The sequence below is a fragment of the Neomonachus schauinslandi genome, chromosome 2 (genome assembly GCF_002201575.2).
Source record: "Neomonachus schauinslandi chromosome 2, ASM220157v2, whole genome shotgun sequence".
NCBI classification, from domain to species: Eukaryota; Metazoa; Chordata; class Mammalia; order Carnivora; family Phocidae; genus Neomonachus; species Neomonachus schauinslandi.
The window spans coordinates 110,469,921-110,495,490 of record NC_058404.1 but is presented as its reverse complement, the minus strand read 5'-3'; the positions used below and the strand labels follow the sequence as shown (position 1 = coordinate 110,495,490).

General features: G+C 36.7%; 1 protein-coding gene across 1 annotated transcript in view; it reads left to right on the top strand.

Annotated features, from left to right (window-relative positions):
• The window catches only part of ANK2 (ankyrin 2), a 220,910-nt gene that overhangs the window by 11,496 nt on the left and 183,844 nt on the right, over nt 1-25,570 (top strand). Inside the window, exon 2 of the mRNA XM_044913085.1 lies at nt 16,634-16,735. Within this exon, the coding sequence (XP_044769020.1) occupies nt 16,634-16,735 (102 nt within the window). The remainder of the gene's footprint in view (nt 1-16,633; nt 16,736-25,570) is intronic.

Sequence of the window (25,570 nt, the reverse complement as noted above, 5' to 3'; positions counted from 1 at the left end):
TAGCAGAGTGCATGCACACAAAAGCATACTGCATGTTGTAGTGTCCCTCACAAGTGGACAATTTAGAAGAAGCAAGTCCAGGTGGCATGTAGAATCTTAGCATGGTGTATGTCAGTCCCTAATCTGTAAGAAAATATTCATAAATTTCAATAAAGGAATCACTAAACTTACATAGATACACGTGAATCATGTAAAAATGATGAAGAATTGACTTGCTTGCTCACAATGCTTTTTGACAATTATCTTAAAACAAAAAACAGTGGGAAAAAAGTCAAAGCATGTATAATCAATTCTCTTACTTGAAAGATCTAGGCTTACTTGAAGATCAGGCTAGATCTTTGTAGTAATTCCTTCACATCATAAGTGCTAAATTAAGGGTTACAATTATGAGAAGATGTTGTCAGTAGAGGGAACTCAATTACTAAAATGCCCCACAATTCTTATACATAGGAAAAATGAACCAAATAGAACTGGAGCTTCTCCAGCTATAGAGGATTGTATCCTGTAGTGTTGCCACAGGATTTGAATATATACCCAAGTTCTCATCATGCTTCACATTATGTGCTGGGTTCCTCTTTCAAATGTTGCTAATCAGAAATGGCCCAATGTAAACATCTTTTAAATGAAATTCTCAATATCTCTTATTTTCACAAGTGTTGTCCTTTAATTAGGGAGACAAAAGTAGCCTGCCACTTGGTTCTTGGTCAAGGCCCAATAATGAGGTATCTGTGGTGTTGATATTTATGAAGAGTTTTGCCATTTCAACTAAGTTAATTTTGTTGGATGAACAGGATGTTTTTGGCTAAGGTTAACTACGGCTTTGCAAAAAAAGTTCTAATGCTATCTTTTTATTTGTCCAAAAGTAACCTCATTCTGCTTTAGAAATTTTCTAAGTTCAATTTTTGAGCAATTAAAGCTAGAATAACTTATATTTATCTTACCTGTTGTCAGCTTTGTATAAGCTTTGTATACACAATAACGCTCTTACCAAGGTTTCATTATCAACATAATTATCTTTATTGACTAATATATTTTAGGCATTGAACTAGCCTTTGGAAATTCTAAGAATTATAAGACATGGTTCCTGCCTTCAAGTGAAATTATAGTTTTGTTCTGAAAATGGGATATATGATTCTCTCTCCATACACACATACCACACACACTCACACACGACACACACATGACAGTTTAATATTAAGTGTTATACCACAGGTAGATATTTATGTAAGAATGTAGAGGTGGAATTAAATATGTAGATTTCCTATGACCAAAATGAAGTATATTTTATATGTATAATAATTCTAAGAGAAAACAGCTTCTCTTCTCTGTAGCTTGGTCAGAATAATTCCAACAAACCAATGATCTCTTTTTTATTTAGAAAGTTAATTAGTCTTACAGTAACTACCGAGGTTTTTGAAAGATGTTACTGTATGTTGTTATGCATTCAGAAATACTGAGTAGTCAGCAGTTCTCTTCTTTGGATAATTTAGACAATGATAAAAGCTTATGTATTGCTTTATATAAAGTCTTTTTTTTTTTCCCAAAGAAGAATAAAATCATAGTTTCTCCTTTCTAAAAAGACAATACTAATCGTTCTGTGTAGTTAGTAACATTAAGATAGTGGTTCCTTTTCTATTTAATTTCTTTGCTAATGTCATCGTTGTCAGAGTCAGAGAATGTTGAGCTCCAGAGCCTATGCAATCAAGTCTATTGTCATGACTTCAACTGAAAGACCACAATGATACAGACGGAGGCCATCCTTACTCATTACTCTTCCTTCATTTACCCTTAGGAAGAGTTAGGCGTTATTTGGTTTTATTGTGGCTATCTGATAGAATTATAAAGGAAACCTCAAAGAAATTGAATCTTAGGGAATGAGTTTCGGATAAATTGATATAACAAGTATACATTTTGGTATTCAATATTTGAAGCCAAGTTTTAAAATTTAGTAAGTCTGCAAAAAAAAGTATTTACTTGATGCAGCAAAATTTTCACTTGTTTTGTTGGTATTGATCAATGCTGCTTCCTGCCCCTCTTTGGTCAAGTTAACTTTGTTGAACTTCTTCCTTTATTTCGTCTCATTTTCACAAATATTTATCGAGCTACTCTTTGTTGGGCACTGTGCTTGTAAGTCATGGGCTCCCTCTACCCTGGAGGGCCGGGCTAGTTAGGGAAATAGGTAAACAGGTAAGCTGGGGGCCCTGGTGAATGACTGAATGCTCAGGGTGTTTTGGGACCCCAGAGTGAAACTTAAGGGAAGAGGGTAGGTTGAGAAGGTGTTCTAAAGAAGCTATCCCAAGCTTCTGGGAAATAGACCCACAGGGTCCACTTAATATAAATTCTTGTAAAGTCAAATAATAAAAAACAACTTGTAGAGAATTCTTTGTCTCTCATTAAACCTGGCTTCGGCCTGATTCTTCTTTTAAAAGGGTCTTGAGCATCTGAACCAAAGCTTAGTTCTATCAGATGAGTTAACACAGCTTTTGTTTTTAGTTATGTTTAAATTAGGAGTTTCCTTTTCAAAATTCTGTTTAGAGTTATACCAACAAATGAAGAATTTGTTTTGAAAGCTGCTTCAGAAGAAGTGCAGATATTCTTTGAAATTCAGTAATAACTAGAGGAGTTTTTATTGACTGATTTCCAACAGGGGGATTTTGTAGTATAAGCTGAAATGTTTAGGAAAAAAAAAAAAAAGAGTGGTGCAAGCTACAAATACTTGATTTGTTAATCTTTTTTCCACTGCCATGTGTTATGTATTGTAATTAATCAAACACATTTCTTTTTAAAGCTAGTTTTCCATCCTATGTTTTACGTTTCAGTGTAAAATTACATAAGCTCTATACCTTGCATAGAGTTAGAATTGAATAGCTCAAACCATTCTTGACAATTGCAGTTCATAGCATGGGGGTAAATTTAGAAAGTTACAGCAGGTCACATCCATTGAGGATAAAGCATTACCTCAACTGTATCCCAGTCTTTTGGGGAAATGTCAGCTGCATGATACCAGTATTCTGAGCTCTTCAGAAAGCTCCTGTACATGGGGCACCTGGGTGGCTCAGTCGTTAAGCGTCTGCCTTTGGCTCAGGTCATGATCCCAGGGTCCTGGGATCGAGTCCCGCATCGGGCTCCCAACTCTGCGGGGAGCCTGCTTCTCCCTCTCCCACTCCCCCTGCTTGTGTTCCCTCTTCCGCTGTGTCTCTCTCTATCAAATAAATAAATAAAAATTAAAAAAAAAAAAGAAAGCTCCTGTACAGAATTCTATTTTAGGCTCACTGATATATAGATATAGATAGATAGATATAGATATAGATATGTATCTATGTGTATATCTGTATCTATACATATATATGTATCTATGTGTGAATATACTGCTGTATACATATATATTGCAATTTCTATTTTATTAGCACTTCCTGGCATTTCATGCAAAATGTTGATAGGCCAATACTGTTTGCTTCCTGAGGCAATACAAAAGGGCTTCCCTAGTCATAGGAGTTTTATGGACAGAGAAATGGTAAGGAGTGAAGCAAAATCCAGTATCACTACAAAAAACCTGGGCCATCTCCCAGAAGTTACGCTATGGCCTAGTTCTTTAGTTCACACTCTCCTGGACTTTTTTTTTTTTAAGTCTTTATTTTTAAATAATCTCTGCCCAACATGGGGCTAGAACTCACAACCCTGAGATCACGAGTCACATATTCTTCTGACTGAGCCAGCCAGGTGCCCCTCTCCTGGACTTTTTAGTCTTGCATTTTCAACATACTACTATGTAGTGATAGCACTTCAAATTTAATCAGTCCCAAACCTAACTATTGTATTCTCTCCAATTTTAGGGTATTCTATCCCCCCAAATTCCTGTTCTTGATTGGAAGTGTCACTGATTACCTGCCAAAGCTAGATGTCTCCAGGTTTTCCTTAATTTCTTCTCTTCTATAAACCCGCAAATTCAATGTCCCCAGATTTTATAGCTTCTGTTCCCTATATGACAAACTGTGTCTTGTTCACATTGCTGTCCCCAATGGCATTGCTCATTAGGACTATTGCAATAGTATTCCAGCTTGTCTCGCAGACTCCGTTCTCTTCCCCTCTAACGCATCCTCCATATGTTGCCAGAGTGATTATTTTATTTTTTAAATTTTATTGTTATGTTAATCACCATACATTACATCATTAGTTTTTGATATAGTGTTCCATGATTCATTGTTTGTGTATAACACCCAGTGCTCCATGCAGAATGTGCCCTCTTTAATACCCATCACCAGGCTAACCCATCCTCCCACCCCCCTCCCCTCTAGAACCCTGTTTGTTTTTCAGAGTCCACCATCTCTCATGGTTCGTCTCCCCCTCCAATTTCGCCCTTCATTCTTCCCCTCCTGCTATCTTCTTCTTTTTTTTTTTCTTAACATATATTGCATTATTTGTTTCAGAGGTACAGATCTGTGATTCAACAGCAGAGTGACTATTTTAAAACAACATTCTGATCTTGGCTTTTTTTGCCCCCCCCCCCCCCCCGAAAGGTGACAGTCTTCTTATTATGGCATACAAGAAGAGCATTCATGGTCTGGGCATTGCCTGACTTTTAGAATTTTACTTCTTTCTTGTTTTCACAATGTTCTTTGTAATTCACATGCACTGAATTACTTAGAGTTCTTTGCATACTATGTTCTTTTATGCTACTATGACCTTGCACATGCTAGTTCCCGTGCCTGCTGTGTTTCCCACCTGACTCATCACCAGGAACTTCATCAAACACTATATTGCTCTTCCTATTCTATGTCTAAAAATGTTTGTGAGCAAATATATTTGTTTGTACTATGTTTGTAAACAAAACCAAACGTTTATTGCTTGGACTACTGCTGCCTCTAAATTGATCTCCCTGGATCCGCTTTTGCCCACTTCTACCTTATGGACTGTACTGCAGCTAAAATGACTCTTTTAAAATCTTTTGAGAGGATGGATCATATTTTTTCTACATTCAATCCCTTACATCTAACACAGTGCCTGGTACACAGTAGGTGCTTCAAGATATTTGTCTGATTCTTGACTACATAATTTATTGTTAAGGACTGATTAAACTATTTTAATCATTTATTTTCAAAATAACTTGTGGTCTGACTAATTGTTTACACTTTTTTAAAACTGATGCTATGATTTTTCCAGTGTATACACATTTAGGTAGGTACAGCCGTAGACCCTGCTGTTATTTAATCAAGACCATTTAGTGAGTCTAACTTAGAAGTGAGTCCCTTTGGGCGCCTGGGTGGCTCAGTTAGTTGGGCATCTGCCTTCGGCTCAGGTCATGATCTCAGGGTCCTGGGATCAAGTCCTGCATTGGGCTCCATGCTCAGCGGGGAGCCTGCTTCTCCCTCCCCCTCTGCCACTCTCCCTGCTTGTGCTCTCTCTCTTTCTCTCTGTCAAATAAATAAATAAAATCTTTTAAAAAAGTGATTTCCTCCTTAAACAGTGCATATATTACAAGTTCTTTAGTTTTTTTAAAAAGGATTTACTTATTTGAGAGCGAGAGAGAGAGTGCACACGTGAGTGCAAGCGGGGGGAGGGAGCAGAGGGAGAGAGAGAATTCCAAGCAGACTCCTGGCTGAGTGCTGAGCCTGACACGGGGCTCAATCCCATGACCCTGAGACCATGACCTGAGCTGAAATCAAGAGTCAGCCGTTTAACTGACTGAGCCACCCAGGTGACCCACAAATTCTTTACTTTTTTAAAAATTTCATTTAAAAAAGTTTGTTGACATTCTGCTGTCTACCACTGAACCAGCATGATGGGAGCCAGGAAATGGATGTAAAAATGATTGTATATATTACATTTAGCATAATGCTGACTTATTCAAATTGTAATTTTGCCTTCTAAAGTTCATTGTTGGCACTCAGTGTCCATGTAGATCATCACAAACATGTAAAAGAGGCTGAAGGCATGCCCTTTCGGGACCCACATACTTTAGAGAATGGGGCGAATAAACAGCTTCTCAAAAATTATATGCACATAGAAAGATGGGCCCTTGCCAACTTACAGATGACAATGAACTTAATGACAGTTTAATGAAAGAGACTAGAGACACACAAATTATTTCTAATAAACAACATAATTATCATGCTGAAATTCCTGACACCCAGTAATTAGAAAGATTTTTCTAAAAGAAAAAAAAAAATTCCAAGGGTGGCACACTAGAATTCTTGGGTCTATTATTCCTAGAAAATAAATATATTATCTTGAGACAAGGAATTATATTAGAAAGTAATGAATTCAAAAATCTGTGTTAATATTGTGGGACTTATGTACTCAAAAAAAAAAAGGAAAATAAAGAATTTGAGTTGAGTAACTGATGCATTTGCTCTAACTTGGTCTTTTAAAAAAAACAGTATAAACAAGTTCAGAACTGCATTTAAATAAGTAGAGTCAGGTTGTCACAGTGTGGGGTTGTTAAGCTGTAATTAAGCGATCTCCCTAGAAAAAATCAATCTGACCGACACTTACAGATGTACTCTAGACTGTTGTAAAAAAAAAAAAAAAGCCCTTCTGTGTTTCCATGTACTTCTTAATGGGGCTGCATGAAAATCAACTGTGTAAGGATATATATCATGACAGGAAAAAAAATGCCAGTTCTTTTAAGATAGTGGTTATATTATAGAATAAGCTGTTCTGCAGCTTTCATTGCAAGAATGTACTTTTTTTTTTTTTCCCAATCCTGAGTAATTCAATGCTCAAGAAGCCATCTAGTTTTTAGTATGTGCCATCCGTGGGGGTGCGGTCAGCAACTCATCTGTGCTGTGTCATGAGGCTGCTTCTGTTTGAGTGATGTCTGCTTCAGAGCAGATGGGCTGAAGAATAATCAGACAAATGGGGATAAAAATGCAGTGCCGACCTCAAAAGGGCAATAGTAAATTAACACTGTAGGATGCCTGGATGCTAAAACATTGATGAAAGATACTTTCACTTGGTTGGGTTTGTTTTTTCATATCCTGACAGTTCTAAGAGCCTTCAAGGGAGACTAAAACCTAATTCAGGTCCATTTATCCTGATCCTTAAGTACAGCAGTGGGATGAACTCTAAAATATCTCCCCCCCCACCAAAGGTCCTGTAAAATTTGAACATGCTGATTAGTCAGGGAATGAAAAAGAGTTTTGTGTAGAGAAGATTCCTTAAAGAGTTCAATATTGTTACCCAATCATATCAAAAGCTTTCTTTTTTCTCCTGACCTAAATGTTATTACAGTTGGTTATTATTCATTTATAAATCCTACCCTTTTTATGACCAGTGACGGTCCAAAAGGAAATTCCTTTGGAAATTTGTGAACATTGCATAAAAGCTTGACAAACTCTTCTGTGTTTTGGCCCATATTCATTTGGGGCATATTGAGTTTAATGTTGACAGAACATTTTTACAGAGATGTCCAGCTAGTTGGAAATTAGAAAAGAGATTTGGTCTGGGATACAAGTTATTTAATTTTTTTCATTATTTTACACACAATTAATACCAGTTGGAGATCCCTGAGCAATAATAGAGAACTGTTAAGGACTCGATTGTATGTGGATGTAGTATGCATTATTCAACTTCTACTGCGGATCTCTAAGTTTTCATTATTTTTATTGTTGGCATGTTAAATGCAGATTTCCATGTTACTTTAGCTATTGAAAATATTAGAGAATACTATGGAGAACCTATAATATTTGGTATAGGATTTATGGACTATGTTGCTTACCTTTGCATTGTCAACATCTTGAATGGAAAAAACTAAGCAGGACTCTTCCAATATGCCAGTTCAAACAGTATAGTATTAACTTTTGTTCAATAGTTTATTAACTAATAAATAAGGTTCTTACTTGCCTGAGGCAGTGGTGGCTGAAATCTGTCTGTGTAAATGACATCTCCCAAAGAGTATCTTATTCCTTGAAAAAATCTGCAGCATTCAGTGGCAACGCTCTTCAATTTAAGTCTTTAAAATGAATCTCAAGTTACTTAATCTGACATCTGAACTACAGCTACAGCAAAATGTTTTCCCCACTATTCCGATTTTCTTAGTAGAGATTTTTAATGTTGCGAAATCTACAAACTTACCATTTTCCCATTTAAACTCAGAAAAATTGACATGTTGTATTTAGTGATGGACCTTCTGAGTTCTGTAGGCGTTTCAGAGTCATAGGCAGAACATATGCTAGGATGCAAGTAATCAGAGCCTGTGGATTTTCTGCCTAGTGAGAATTTATTTAAATTCACCATAAAGTTCAATAGGAAAGCGAGAATTATAAGCAGTCAAGAATGTTTCCACCTATCAGGGGCGCCTGGATGGCTCAGTTGGTTAAGTGTCCAACTCTTGATTTCGGCCCAGGTCATGATTTTGGTATCCTGGGATCAAGCCCCGGGTCCGACTCCCCACCCAGTGGGGAATCTGCTCGTCTCCCTCACCCTCTGACCACACCACTCCCCGCTTGTGCTCATGTGTGCAATCTCTGACTCTCTCAAATAAGTAAGTAAAATTTTTTAAAAAATGTTTCCACCTATCTTTGTAAAAGTTCCTATTTTAAAATGTGAAAGTGTTGATGTGTCTCATTACAATGAGCATCTTAATAATGAGCCTGGATATAGAAACATTTTCTGAAGCCAAACTAATGTCAACAAAACAAAGTCATTTTTCAAGTCAGACTTCTGTGTCATGAAATACTAACTGGGGAATTCATATTCCTCTGTTCAATAATCCTTTTAAAAATAGACATATAAAAGAACTTTTGAAAAGTTCAAAATCATGTAGGGAATTTGAAGTATAAAATAGTTATCAAGTGTACATCACAAATGTCTTTTCTGGCTTAGAGTTATGGATTCTACTATTTAGGATTTTTGTGTTCTTGTGTAGTAATTCTAATTCATTGAGGAAGGACATCATCATATTATTAATATTTTGGTTCAGTTTTCAGAGAAGTGAGTCTCACAGAAAAGTGAGTGTACAGAAATTTTTTTAAGGTATAAAATTGTCTGTGGCAAGTTACTTCACTTATGTTTATTCCAGAAGATTTAACTACTGAGATCTCTGAACCAGATCTGGTCTTTGATGTGTAGTTAGCATTTTGAAGACCGGGAGAGTACTATTTGTATGATATGTACAAAGGATAAGAAAAGTGGAATAACTCTCACTAATGCTAAAGGAAGAATATAATCAATGTATGATCAAAGAGTATCATTAGGTTTTTATAATTGCAAAGCTCAGTAGATGTCAGAACAACTAATAAAAAGATGCTCTAAAATTTGACTCAGGAAACCTTTTGAGTTAAAGAACAAAATTGTGGATATTTAGTACTCTGCATTGTTTTTTAGACCGAGTAGTACCTTAAATATATTTTCATTAAAAGCCTTGCATAATACGAACATTCTGCATTAGAAAAATTGTCTCCACCCTGAGAAAAAAGATACTGCTTTTGAATACTAATGTTTTCATCTATTTAGTCTTCAGTGATTTTGTTACCATTATGTAAGTTAAAAACAACTTAGTTTTCAGTGTCACCATCTTTTTTTAAGTAAACATTTCATTTAATTATAACATACATACAAAAATGCATAAATCATAATGTTCATCTTGATATTTGTCACACCCATTTACAACACCCAGAACTAGAAATATAGAAAGTAGAACTAGAACATTATCAGCAACCAGATGTGTTTTTCTGCCTCCTTCCAGAATCTACTTTTTTTTTTTTTTTAAGATTTATTCATTTCTTTGAGAGAGAGAGAGTGAGAGGTGGAGAGGGGCAGGGGGAGATGTAAAGAGAGCCCCAGGCAGACTCCACACTGAGTGTGGAGCCCCCTCGCAGGGCTTGATCTCCCCACCCTGAGATCACGACCTGAGCTGAAACCAAGAATCAGCCGCCCAACCAACTCTACCACCCAGGCTCCCCCAGAACCCACTATTCTGACTCCTAACAGTATAGATTAGTTTTGTCAGTTTTTGAACTTTAATAAATGGAATCATAAAGATGTTCTTTTTTTGGGTCTGACTTATCTTGCTTGACATTGTTTTTGTGAGATCTGTTGATGCTATGTATAGATATGGTTTATATTCATTCCTATTCCTATTGCTATTCTTATTTTTTACAAGTGATAATCTTAAGGAAATCATTCATGAGTGAAATAATTTACCTAGTGTGCTAGTAAAAATCAATGTCAAGGGGCACTTAGGTGGCTCAGTTGGTTAAGCGTCTGCCTTCGGCTTGGGTCGTGATCCTGGGGTTCTGGGATGGAGGCCTGTCTCAGGCTCCCTGCTCAGTGGGGAATCTGCTTCTCCTGCTCTCTCTGCCCCTCCCCCACCAGCTCCAGTGAGGGCTCTCTCTCATAAATAAATAAAATCTTTTTTAAAAAAAAATCAATGTCAAATGCAATACTAAGGGAAAAAATCCTTTGTCTTTATATAAAAATGTAATTTCAAACAATCTCATGTACAATAAGATATATGCTTAAAATATTCAGGTAGAATTTATCTGTTTAGTTAAACTTAGTTATTGTTCTTATCCCAAGTCTCAATTTTATGTGTAGTAATTATTTTAAATAAATTTTAAAAGCAAAATTATGAACACCTATATTTCAGCCAATTTTTTTTTAGCACAGAGGTCGCTGGAATAAGAACAATCTTTGGGGAAGTTGCATTAATGCTCTTTGAATATTAATCACCTGTCAGTATTGTACTTAGTAGCAATCTAAAGACCTATTGAAATGACACTAAAAATGTAGGTTAATCTGCATGCCTGAGCTAAAGTGTACAGACTTATGGTTTATAGCAGATTTTGTTGTTAGTGGCAGCTGAATAGAAGTTATCAAGTGGGATTTTGTGGTGTGGTGTTTTACCTGTCATATGTGTGTTCTAACTGCAGAAAGACACCTTGTGAAATTGTTTCTAAAAAATTCTAGTACATCTAGTGCACAGTTCTCAATTTGCCCCCCAACTTTTGGTTTATAACAGGATAGTGATAACAATTTGAGCTACTAAAAGACCTAAATTATTTATACAATCCAGCACTCCTTATACAAAAGTATGGTTATTTGAGTAAAAGCATTAATATATCACAAAAAGGGTGCCTTGTAAAATCTTAATTATTGGACACAGACAACACACACTCCATTCTGGTTCCCTTTTTGTCCTTATGCGCCTGCACACCTCAGAGTATTTTCAAATACTCTGGTCTTCTGGCAACAACCTTCATATTTAAAGAAGATCATGCGTATGCGTTTATACTTAGATTTGCCATTGTTATTTTGCATTTATCATTTACAAGAAAAACCACGATTATAAAACAAGTGCAGTGTGTCCTCTGTGCCTGTCATTGGGCTAAGCACCTTCAAATAATCTTATTTAATTCCCCCAGCAACTCTACAAAGTACACTTGTCTTTTAATAAGGAAACTGAGATTCACAAAGACTTAAGATCACACAACTCGTGATTTGCTGGACACGGAGTTAACTTATCCAACATTTCTAGGGCGAGACCTAAGGAATTGTAGAAATGTCCTCTATTTCATGATATTCCTATTAAGATTTTCCCCTCAGGTTATTTTAATACATTTTATTTCTTTTGTATCGTCATAAAAATGTGGATCTCAGCTAGGCTGATAAACCATCCTGTTTTTATAAAGGAATAACTGCATCCTAAGAAAATAAGCAAATTATTAAAATTCCACAAGGAACATGTGCTTTCCTTCAGGTTAACCAGCCAATATTTGTGGAGGGTCCACTGTAAGGGAGGTGCTCTGCTTTGCTGTCTTGAGCCCAGTAGAGGCTGCTGGCCGACTTTTACTATTCGCGACACCGGGGCTTCTCAAACTTTAATAATGTAGTCTACTCTTTCAAAGTATAAAAACAAGTTCATGACTTCTTGGGTTGTTATTTTATGATAGTGTTAATTTAAATGTAAAAACAAATGGCACAAAACTCCTAAAATCTTAAACCATTACTAAAAAGAAAGTTTTACAAATTAAGCGTAAACAAAACTACAAAATAAGCTTTCTTCAAATACCTGACTCCAATTTAATAGAATGGATAGAACTGACTAAAGCTAAGTAAGATATTGGGTTTAATAGTAAAAAGGTCTAACCTCAGATTTCTATAATTTAGTATGCTTCTGAATTTGATTTTGATGAAAATAACATAACGAATATCTTTTCTGTGTAGGTTGTACAAACCATTATTAATCCTGTAAGGTTTTGTTTTTCACCTCAGAGTAATAAAGCTTAAAGCTATCAGAGAAATTCGCTAATGTCCATTTTAATGGCATGCCATTTGATAATCATTTAAAGCTCTCTCTGTTTACTCGGAGATGAAATTAGCATTGCGGCAAAGGTTTGTACATCCCTAATCCAGTAAAAGCGAAATTTGGGAACTGAGAAATGTTTCACCACGGATTTTCTATTACACTCACTGCTAATGGTCGATGCGAGTTGAACCATGCAAACAGCATCTGAGCCTTATGTTCATCTGCTCCTTGAATATGGCTGCTGACTGTTCTTCTTTTGTTTTATCATGTGTGCTGTCGTGCCATGTGTAATGATCAGATTCTCTGATCATTCTCTGACCCACAGCAAAACGTTTTGCATATCATGCATCTATATGTCATCTCTACTTCATTTGTTATGCACTGAATTATAAGCACAAAGGCTTATACCAAAATTACATGGTTGTACTCTTTGAAGGGTAGCCATCTAGATGCTTATATTTTTGTTAGATTATTATTGAAATGTAAGCACAGAATTAAAAAAAAAATCTTGTGGCAAACTCCTGGACAGCTGTGAATATGCCTCCGGACTCTGGGGAAGTACTTCTTTAGGATACAGTGTGGCTTTGTGAATGCACATTCCTCTTGCCTCTCATGTCCACCCTGCTGGGGGCCAAGAAAGTATTGTTTTTCTAACATTCAGATACAAAAAATGTACAGAACTGTGTCAAGAGGAATTTTAAAGGAAATTTTTCTTTCTTGGCTTGAGATGCCACACCAGGGTTGTAACAGGGGCAAGTTTAATGACATCCATCTGTTGCAGATGAAAATAAGTGGGGCTCAGCATTTGAATTCCTTGTCCAGAATCAGACTTTATAGGCATGGGTAAAATTGGTTTTAAGATTTGGGAGTCCTAGGGACATAAAGCAGCAGAGCAGAAAGAGGTTAGTTTTACATTTGTTGGAAACTTTCCCCCAAGGAGCTGCTATTGCCTCATTTTCTCTTTATTGAGCTGTTATGTGTGAAATCTTCTGGTTGAACCAGGGGACAACAATCTATTTTGAAAGCATACTTCCCCCGTACTTACACTTAATTTGGAAATAATTACTTTTGTCATACTCAGAGGGAAACACGGTATGGTAAAAGTTGCTGCATCTCTCACAGTGCATGAGTCCCTGAATCCTCTTTCATCTCTGTGTTGATTGAAGGTAACCAGACTGACTACTGTTTATCTTAAGCTCTTGTGTCAAGTGCTTTAATCACAGATTGACCTCATTGTAACGGATGGTAGGCCTGTGTCTATGAGAAAGTGGGAAAAGAATATATATTTCCATGTAGGTCTATACTTTTCACCTAAAAGGATGTCAATATCTATACATAAAATTGGAAATCTCATTTTAATTTTGTTCTTGAAACCCATGTTCTGGAACTGTTTTCTAATAACACTTTCATTTATTTGCATTTGCAAAATGCATTTATAATGCATTTTCTCACTTCAGGAGAACCAAATTTTTTAACAGGTTCTAAAAGAATCCAACTTATAGCAAAGGCTACCATGACTCACTGTTGGAGAGGTCCCTGGTGGGATGGCTCAGATGTTGCCTTTCCATTGGGTCTAGACCCTCCAGAACACTGGGAAGATATTTTGCTAAAATTCCAGGGTTTGGATGCAAGTCTTTGACTTGCACCTACATTTTAGAAGTTTGCTTCAGAAAAGAGAAAACCAGCTATGAAAACCAGTTATGTAACAGCAAAAGCAATCTTCCATGTCATGCCCAGTCCCTAAAGAAGGTTCTAAGAGGGTTTATTGGGCACTCCTCAGTGACGCCTCCAGCTCCCTTCAGACCAACATCTTCCTTTAGGCTCTTGCAGTCATGTCTGCATGTGTTTCTTCAACCCTTCCGGATCAGGTGCTCCCTCTAGCTCTACTTATTCACGGCATTCTTTTTTTTACAGGAATGATAGGCACCCTGATCTTAGTTCCTGAGCTTAATCAGATTAGGCACGTAGACAGAGATAGTCAACTGGCTTTTTAATGCAATGTGTGCTTTACCACCTCTTTTCCTTGTTCTCAAATGATTATGTTTTTAAGTAGTTTTTCTCAAGCCACCTCATACTTTTTCTAGGTGTATAGATGGTTGAGAGATGTGGGGACAGGGATGTCAGCCAGGAATTCTCTCTCCAGCTGAGTATTTAGCAAGTGCCATGATTTACATACACAAATATGTAGACCAAGGGCATAACAGTGATTCTCACAACTGAAACAAACCTATAGCTCCTAGGCTAGGTATCCGTAGTAACATCTGCTTTGATGCTTTGGAGGGGGGGGTGAGATAGAGCCGCAGTTAAGACTAGCTCTAGGCTGATAAACATAAGCTAAATCTTGGGTCTTCCACTGAATAATTGTGTGGCCTTGGAAACCTTCTAAACCTCTTTCCTCACTTATTAAATGAGCATCATAATAATAGTTTCTCTCTCATAGTATTATTGTGAATATTAAGGATATAATACATCTGGCTGAACCCCCTAGCTCTGTGCCTGACCCCCAGTGAGCGATAAATGTTAACTATAATTATTAAGTCTCATGTACAACATGGCAGTAGTTTCTAGGCATAATCTTTAATATAATATATAACATATAGCACATAGATTTATTTTTTAAAACTATGTATGGCAAATAATGTCATTCTTCCTACCTGTGCCCAAATATCATTTAATTTTAGTTGTTTTACAGTAAATAATGTTTCCTGTGAGGTCTTGACAGAATATAATGCCTAGCATTATCTTTCCCTTTTAAGTGCTGTGGCAAGAAACTCGAGGTGGAAAATCTTCCTGGAGTTTAGAATTTGCCACAAACCGCAAAATAATTTCATAGAGTAGGCATTTTAAAATGAGTCACAACTCAGTCACTGCAGCATTGCAGATATACTTAGGGCACCCGGCCATGGGCACGGCTCTCAGGAGGGGCGAAGAGTGAGGCATGGCAGCCGTGCAGGGAGGGAAGAATGGTCGGATAGCAGCCAGACCGTGATCCACTTCTACAGCATCAGGGCATGAATTCCAGATGTACAGATTTCAGTCATACCTTTCCACTCTTCATACATTATCTGTCTGATTTGTAAATATATGTCATTATGGTATTTGGGTTAAATGTGAGGTAATTTGGTCCTATGGCTTTCCGTCTTCTCATGTGTAAATCATTTTAACAATATGCAAATAATTCCCAATTTGAGACTCCCAGAGAAAATACTTCCATTTCTATCCCTGTACATCATCACCAGTCATAATAAATAGGTCTGAAAGAGTGTGCCAAGAGGCCCTGCCAAACACATTCTTCGAGGGGGAGAGGCAGGGGAGCCTACCGGGGAGAGGTGCTGGATTATGAGCTTTCACAACTGTGTCTCACTTCCTAGTAGGTCAGTGACATTCCATTTCATGTTACCACATTTCATGTTCTCTTTAGTCAGATACTATACCACAAGAAGAATTATAAAGTTACATCAGTGTCTTGGAACCTACAAAGTTTATCATTGTTACTGGGTTAAGATTCGAAAGTTAGGCTTTGCAGGCAAGCTAGAGCGGCCGGGGGACTGTAGCTTCACCTCAGAAGCAGCTCTCCTCTGGATGTTCTGTGGGGAAAATTCAGCTGTTTCTTCCAGGATCAGATGTTGAGAGGCTCTGGGGGGAAGAAGAGGAGTTAAAAAGCAGCCTCCATTATGAGTGCTTATCTTTACCAAGGGATTTTAGTCTGATATTGTGTCAGCTGGGTTAAATTTAATCTTGTTTTTCCAAAATCACTGGGATCACAAAATTTGCATTGGCCCAGTCCATCCATACCTGCCAACTAGTGCTCTCCTCTTTCCTCAAAGCATCCTCGGAGCTTTCTGTTTTTCCCTTGTAATGAGGACAGATGACTGCCAAGTGACCCATACTCAGCATTCTCCCTCAGACTCATCTGAGAAACCAAGCAGTAAAGGAAAAAGGAGAAAAAAAGAAGCCCAGTCCCTTTTTTTTTCTTTTACGTTTCGGATTCCTTTTTGGCTTGACATTAAGCTCATTATAAGGTCACAAGCATCTTGAAGCGAAAATGAATGGGTAACAGTGGATTTGGGAGTAGTGTAAATTCATCTTCAAATGTGGCTAAAGATTGAGAATAAAGCAGGAACAATTTTTATATTAAGAGTTCTTTTACACTCTTTAATATAGCAGGACGTGTTTCCTGTTGACTTTAAACAACTCTCTAGAAATACTACGAAGTTGCTACCTTATCCTCTGAATTATTCTTCAGTGTTTTAAACTCAATATTGGAGTGTTTTGCAACCAAAGCTTTTCTTACTTGCAGTGTAAACATTTCTGTCTTTCTGTCTTTGATATGTTTTTATTTAACAATAATTCACTGGAGGTCTTTTTTTTTTCCCCCCCTCACAGTCTGACAGCAATGCGAGCTTTCTCCGTGCTGCCAGAGCAGGCAACCTGGACAAAGTAGTGGAATATCTGAAGGGGGGCATAGACATCAATACCTGCAATCAGGTAAGGGCATGCCTCTGTGCACAATGAAGAAACACTCATTGTCTATAGATATATGCCAGTAGCCCCGGGTCATTTTTTGTCTATTGAATTTACTAAAATATCAGTGATTCAGACTTATGAAAGTCCATTTTCATCCCCTTACCAACTTTTGAAGCCTCAGGCATTTGTATCTAGACCTACTATTGCAGCAAAGTAGATAGATCAAAAATAACAACCGAATGTCAGTTTTGTCTGGGAAATGATCTGGACTGCTCTTAGTGGGAATATTGACCGAAAATAATGCTTTATTTCTCATTTATCATAAACTAGTTGTCCAGACTCTGGTTTCTTTTCTTCTCTGCCATATGCGTTTTACTAATGGACAACTGATTGTTAAAATTTGGGATAAAGAAATAAGAGAAAAGGGATGCCTGGGTAGCTCAGTCGGTGAAGCATCTGACTCTTGATTTCAGCTCAGGTCATGATCTTTGGGGTTGTGAGATGTAGCCCCGCATCAGGCTCCACCCTCAGCATGGAGCCTGCTTAAGATCCTCTCCCTCTCCCTCTGCCCCCCTTCTCCGTCCCACTCACATGCATGTGCTCTCTCTCTCTCTCAAAAAAAGAAATGACAGAATAAAATAAAAATTATTTCCTCCCTTCTCCCTAATTAGTTTTTAAAAAATGGATTAGAATGAGAAGAGTTTTAAACTGTTAGCTTAAATGAAGTGTTTGGATTATTCATTCATCATATTCATTCAATAAGGACCCTAGATGATATTATACATCTTAGATATTATTTGGTTTCATGGATGTTGAGATTTTGTGTTATTTTTGACTAAGATTTTTATGCCATGAATAAAGTATCTAGTAGACTTCAGTGTTCACTACAGTGTGGTGAATGTTGGTGGTGCATGCGTGTGTGTGTGTGTGTGTGTGTGTGTGTGTGTGTTTGACAGAGCTGACTGGGAAGTGAAAACTCCTGGCTAATTTTAAGTTAACAGAAAGTAAATGATACTCAGTTCTTATCTGCTTCATAGACTAACCTAACTTCTTGAGTTACTTCAAAAAGTTTTTAGCGCCTAACATATTTTTTCTTATATTGGCCAACTGTCTACTCACATGTTGCTATAAAAGGGAAAAACATTTATTTTTGTAAAAAGGTTACACAGTGTCATGAAACCACCCAAAACTTAAAGCCCAGACTGAAATTGAAATTCCATCTCCACTTTTATCAAGTCATTTCAATTCAGAAAGTGACACTTTTCTCATCTCTAAAATAAGTATATTCAATCTTATGTCACTGGGTTGCAAAGTAAATTATGAAATTTTGGAAAGGAATAAGGTGTACATTTTCTAATTGTAATTACTATATAGAATTCACCAAGAATCAGAAAAATTAAAATTGACCTCCATACAGCATATGAGATCGAGTCTCCTCAATCGCCTGAATTTACTAGGTATAAAGTTAAGGGTTGTTGTCTGGTGTTGGTCTTTATTATTATTCAAGAATGTACAGTAAATAGAGATTAGAGAAATAAAGTAACTAATGTTAACTAGCCACTGTGTATCAGGCTTTCTGCTGGGGGCTTTACATGTGATGTTTCATCAATCAGCAGAGACAAATGTTATAAAGTAGGCACTTGCTGGAATTTACAAATGCAGAAACAGAGCCCGCAAGTGGTTAAGTGATGTTCTCAGGGTCACACAGATCTGTCTCTCTCCCATGTACAAGTGTTTTCTACTGCAGGAATGTTCCTGAGATATTGGGATCCTCCCTTCAGAGTGTACAGTGTGGTTTCCTTTATCTTGAAGCTCAAATCTTTTTTTAATCTACCATTGTTAATGTAAAAAGAACTTGATTCATTCTTAAATTAACATAATAGAAGTTGAAATAAACTTTATTTTTTATTTTTTTGAAGGTTTGTTTATTTACTTTTTTGAGAGAGAGAGAGAAAACACAAGTGGGGGGAAGGGCAGAGGGAGAGAATCCTCAAGCAGACTCCCTGCTGAACAAGGAGCCCGATGCTGGGCTTGATCTCATGATCCATGAAATCATGACCTGAGCTGAAACCAAGAGCCAGCCATCAAACAACTGAGCCACCCGGGTGCCCCATAGTTAAAAGAACTTTTAAGTCAAAGAGCACCACTACCAGGATTACGACTAAAACTCAAATAAAATATAGAACAGAAAATAATGTCCAAACACCTAGGAAGGCAAAGGGGGCAACTCTGTAGCCAAAATACTGCTATATCTAAATATGTAAAAGTTCAAAGCTAATAAGGCATATGAAGGAAGAGAAGAAAAAGTGTCCATTATTTTGCTAGTAAGCGTGGGTTTCTGGGGAGCATCATGACATGTAAATAGAAACCAGGACTTTCTGTACCCTGCTATATTTCTCAATGAAAGGCAATCTGGGCTGCACCAACTTTCCAAAAATATCACGTGTGTTGGTGTTCTAAGATTCCTTAAACTAAAATTTGGATGAAAATTTTTTTCTTTATAAAATTTTTCTCATAACTACCATGAGAATTTTGAAACTTAATCCAAAAATACAACTTGGCTTTTCATCATTTAAAGGATATGAGAAAAATTCATAATTTTGGCACACAACAATTTTCTTAAAAAAAAACAAATTCAAATCTTCATTTTTCTTTTCCGAATGGTTACAGATCTCTTAACTTCTGTTTTCTTTAAAAGATTAAACTAGTAATTTATTTTATTATCTCTTGTACACTCAGAAAAGAGAATAAATCTTAGCATTTGCTCCCTATCTGAAACTCATGTATACTTAATGCTTTTCTTCTTTTAGTAACTGTTCCCAGTCTAATAATGTTATAAACAAGGTTAACATCCAGACATTAAAAATAGACTCTATAACCTTTTCATAAAAAATTTATAGCCAGTTAAAGTCAGTAAAAGGCTTAGAAGATTCAGGTACTTTTACCATGTATAAAATTTATTGGTTTCACTGCAGTGACTTCAAAATAAAGTAGATTACTTATCATTTATTGGCCATACCCCTAGATATAACACTGAAAGTTAACAGTTTTTAACGTGTCCTGATTTTTGGCCTTGACCCTTTACTACTGAGGTGTAAAAGTCCAAAATTATCAGTTAGATCCTGTGCTTCCTCTCTCAGAAACAGAAGGCAAGGTCAAAGCACCATTTTCAAAATAATGTTAATGTTCCTAAAATATCAGCCTTTACAAACAAGAAGGTACACCCAACAATGACTTTGTCATATGTTCACATAGTTATGACTCAGACCACAAAGCATTTTTGGAAATCACTTTAAGAATGTGAGTGCTGGAATCCAAATTCTCATTTTATCCACTTACCAGCTATGTGACTCTGGGCATTCAGTTTTTCCAGGACTTAGTTTTCTCAACTGTAAAATAGTGATCATAACAATACTGGAGTCATAGGATTGTTATGATCATTAAATGAGATGTTTGCAAAACGCTTAGGAAACTGCACATTCAATAAATAGTAGCAAATGATAATCCCTATTATAATAATAGGTGGTGCTGGTTCTCATAGGCAGAACAGATCATAAAAGGTATTCTCATAGCTTGTGTCATCAAATAGGAAAGGTCACATTTAATAGCAATTTGGTGACAGTTTCTTTTTATCTGGGTTAAATTAAGCTAAATTTTTTTTTCCTGGTACTAAAATCTTTTTTACCAATGCCATTTGGGTCCATCCAGTCTGGACCTCTCTTTAAAAATACCAAAACCAATTATATTAGCCTGGGAATTTATAAAGGAAACGAAGATGAATATTTGAGAATTAAACTCCTAGAATTAATGGACTATGGAATGAACTATATCCAGTTTCCTAACCAGTTAAATGGGGCACAAATATATCCGCAAATAATATTGTCACATATTTATCATTTGACTTCTCATTTAGAAGAAGCAAATGGTGGTGTATCTGTCTGGTTCTGGTTATATGTGCCCTTTTGTTTCTGGATTCTGTATTATTCTCTAATTCTCTTTGGTGCATTAATACAGGTCCTTGCTCTATACTGAGTAGTGCCGATTCAGACTGGATTTGAATAATGTCTGCCTAGTATTTTGAGTGCTTAGAATTTTTAGTTTCTTTTTTTTTAAGATTTTATTTATTTATTTTTTTAGAGAGAGATTGAGAGTGAGAGAAGGGGCTGGGGGGGAACAGAGGGGGAGACAATGAGAATCTCAAGCAAACTCTGAGCTGAGCGAGGACCCCAATGCGGGGCTCAATCCCACGACCCTGAGATCATAACCCGAGTTGAAACCAAGAGTCAGACCCTCAACTGACTAGCCACCCAAGCACCCCAGAATTTTCAGTTTCAATGTTGATAGCTGTTCAATGCAAAGTAATTCCAGTAAAGACTTTTCATCAGCTACTTGTCCATAACTCTAAAAAGTTTTGTCTCACAGATTTAGGAAGAGGTTTGAAGTGCAACTCTTATTTCATTTAAAAAATGCCAGGGTTAGCTTCTTGCAAAGTATTTCTGTGATTGTCTTCTTAAGTACTCTGCTGCAGTGGTTTAGATGAAAACAGAACAATTTCTGCTCTGGGAATTCTCTTGAATGCTCTTTTCTATGACTAAAAGACATGGATTTTTTAAAAAGATTTTATTTATTTATTTGACAGAGAGAGAGAGAAGCAGCAGAGGGAGAGGGAGAAGCAGACTCCCCACTGAACAGGGAGCCCAATGCAGGACTCGATCCCAGGATCCTGGGATCATGACCTGAGCAGGCAGACACTTAACTGACTGAGCCACCCAGGCGCCCCAAAGACATGGGTTTTAGTGCATAACTCCAGGAGCCCCTCCACTCTCCCTAATTCATCTCAGATATTATAATCACATTATAATCACATTCTTTCTGCCAATCTGAACTCAGGCTCACCATTTGTTCATCTATTTATTCAAACATGTAATGTGTGTTTGCTGTATGAAAGCAGAGACAAAAACCCCCTCTGGTATAGCTTAGAATCTACAGCATGAAAAGAGAGAGATAATCACCAAGCAAAAAAGTAAAATATGTGAAAGGAGAGACTGTAATAAATGATTGGGAGAAAAACACAGCAAAGCAGAAGGAGGGGGAGCAGAAGGGAAGCGATGTGTCATTTTAGATAGGATGGTCCAAAAGAATGCCTGAAGAATTTGACCAAGGAAGCCCTGCACTATTTGGAGGGAATATATTTTAGAAGAAGGCTTGATGAGTGAGAAAGCCCCAGGGAGGGAGCATGCCTGATGTGTTCTGGGTGCAGTGAGAAGGCCGGTGTAGTTGGAGTAGTAGTAGATCAGGGGAGGAGAAGCAGGAGGTCAGGGAGGGCCATCGGTGGCACCAGGTCATATAAGACCTTGTAAGCTACTTTAAGAACTTCGGCTTTCATTCCGAGAGAGAAGAGAAGTGATTAGAGGGTTTTTAGCAGAGGAGTGACGTAAGCTGACTTGAGTTTAAATAGTAACCCTCAGACTGAAAAGGAGAAAGGGCATGGGAGGAAATGCTTTTGTAATACTTTAGGTAAGAGATGAAATGTTCTAGCCCCAGGCAATAGGCAGGAGAGATGGTAAGACGTGGTTGGATTCTGGATATATTTTGAAGATAGAGCTGATAGATTTTTTTTTTTATGGATTTAATGTACGATAAGAGCAAAAGAGAGAAGTCAGGGATGAAGGTTGAGGTCACAAGGAGAGTAATGAGGGTTGAAGATTCATTAACTGAGAGGAGAGAGAAGGTAGGAAACACTCATCAAGGAAAGTGGGAGAGAGCAAGGGTAGCAGAGCTTGACTGCCAGGCAGCATTAAGAGCCTACTCAAGGATCGTGACCAGCTAGCATGGATGTGTGTTCTTTTGCAGCTATAGTCAGGCATGGACTCAGATGGAGTGTTATATACAACCAGGAATGTGGTTTAGCTAAGCATGTATAGTACAGATAGAGAAAGACAAGTGAACTGAGGATGCATGTAGGGGGATGAATAAAATGATTTTAAAGATTATTCATGGAATATAGCTCCACTGAGTGAGGATTGGCACATAAGAAGTATCCAATTAATATTTGATAAATAAATAATTGAATGAACACAGACATTTGGCCAGTCACTTAAATTAGTCTGAGTCTCAAATTATCCATTCTTGAAGTGAGAAATAATAATACTTATGATATCAAATAATAGTTACCTTTGTTGCACATCCACAATACGGCTTATCACTATATTACATACTTTATAATCTCTCAACATACTTCTCTATCTCAAAGGGGACTACTAGGGGATCAAATTATACGTGTGAAAACCCGTTGTGTTATGCACACTCAGGAGACCAAAGTATGGCTCTGACAATTGCAGTTAGATAGAATTTAATTAAGTTGTATAGCCATAATTGATGATTTCACTCAAACTAGAATAGCTGGATGGACAGGTTTGGGGGAAGTTCTAACAAGTTTTATTCCTTCCAACTTAATCAGAATTGTCATTATTTCTTTCAGATAACTTATAATTCTGTGTAATAGTTAGGAAAGTTCTGGTCATGCCTCCTCAAACATCTATTCTGCTTTCTAGATGGAAAGACCCAAGTTTTATCAGGTTATGTTTACAAACCATCTCTTAGGGCAGTATTTTTTCTAAGTAGAGAGGAGACTTTTTTTGAACCCTGAGAATACATCCATATGCTTCAGTTTGAGAAATACTTCATTAAAATTTGGGTGTTCCTTCAGTGATCACTTGGCATCAATTGACACAGTCATATTGTGTCATGACCAAGAAATTACTAGATGGTATTTAATTAAATGTGATTATCCAGATGATCCAGAATATATTTCTATTAACTTTTTTTAGATTGGCATTAAAATGAAAATGTCAAATAAAACATTCTCAGAGAATCCTGAGATCCTTAAGAACACATCAAGGGATTCCAGACTGAGAAAAGCCCCTTTAGATTAAGTGCTTCTCTCAGGATCTAATTTCCTCTTATGCATGTTCATGTTAACCAGCTTCAGCTTCAGAGAGTGAACTTTTCCTGATTGTGTTTTCAAAGGCTAAGAGATAGACATATTTATACCTGATTTGTCCATGCACTGACTACGTTTACTGACAAATGTAGAATAACTGGATGAATTAAGCAGACTCCTATTTACCTCCATATGGTACATACTACTCATTAGCTCACTGAGTGTCAAACATTCTTGAAGTAGCCTTTTTCTTGTGCTAGGTGCCATGTTAAGTGTAGAGTTTACAAAGATGAATAGGATTTGATTCTCACCCATGATAAACCTTGCTGGGAAGATTAAACAGAGAACACAAATGCAATAAATTGTAAAACAAACTAAACTTTGTGATTGCTCAGAGGATAAACTAAGCCAGCTTGTGAGTCTTAGACAAACTGGAAATTGATATGAGATGCAATTTGTAGGAATCATTTTATAATGATGGAAAGCAGAGTAATGGTATATTACTTGGAAGACTCTAAAGCCAACTTCATTGTTGTATGACTCTTTCCTCACTCTCTCCATATTCTTTTAGGGTGCAGCACACCAAATATAGCTTATTTTTAATTAAAAATTTTAAAAAATGGGGAGAAAATTAGAAGTCATTGTAATTCTCTAATAACATTACTAAACTTTTATTTTATATGGGTGTCTTGAAATGCAGATTTTGTTGCTAGCACAGTTTGGCATACAATAAATGTTCAGTAAATGTTTTAATATGTGAATAATTGATATTCAACTGTTACTTTGTTTTGAATTTAAGCTTTCTCTAGTCCTTATTAAATTTAAACTCTGTACCATGTTTTTATCTGAGTTTAATATTTTGTACAAAATTGTTTCTTAGAATAGAAGTAGGAGGATGGGGGGGCACTGGCTGACTTAGTCAGTAGAGCATACAACTCTTAATATCAGGGTTGTAAGCTCAAACCCCATGTTGAGTGTAGAGATTACTTAAAATTAAAAAAATATAAAAAAGGAAAAAAAAGAAGAAGTAGGAGGCTGGGCACATACTGGAATTAGCTATGGAACTTATTTTAGGTTCTGTTCTCCCTTCTTGCTTTCCTTCCCTTTGAGATTTCCCCTCTCCCCACTCTTTCCCCTCCTTCCCTCTCTTACTTCAGTCTCATCCTTGGCCCCTGGAGGCACATCCACTCCAGGCTGCAGCACTACGGAGTTCTTACATTTCATTAAAAAAAAAAAAAAAGCTACTGATTGGTTCTGATACATACTCCTTCTCCTTGCTTACTGATTTTGATAAATTCTATGTTAGAAGGAGAAAATCCAGGTTTTTAATGCCCTCTTTCAAGATGAGTTGACTGAAATATTAAATGAGTCAGTGATAAATATACAAATACAAGAGTTATTCTCTTGGATATTTTCTTTAAAATCTTCTGGAAATTATACTCCCATTACTGTCATCTGATTTAAGAACCACAGAATTTTATTGCTGTAAGAAACTTAAAGGCTCAACCAATCTATTCCTTTTTACTTTAAATTAAAACTAGCTAAGCTTGACATGGATATGATAATAACATTTTAGAATGCATTATAAAATTCCTTTCTAATTTTGACACATTTGGATATTCTGTGTCTAGAAAGGGGATAATTTTTCTCTTTAACTACTGACTTATTATGAGAGACTGAGATATTTCCTATTCCACAGAATATCAAATAGAATTAATGAGAAATTGAAGTCTGAAGAAAGCTAAATAGGATTATAATGCAGGGCCCATAGATTTTTTTTTTTAAATTGTAGGGGCTAAGAGTATAGTTTCTAAGCTAGAATCACCAGGTAGTTCATAATTCATAATGTTCAATTTAAGGTTAAGTGAGTTAATGCAATTAAAAGCTTAGAACCAAGACTGACACTTAAGAAT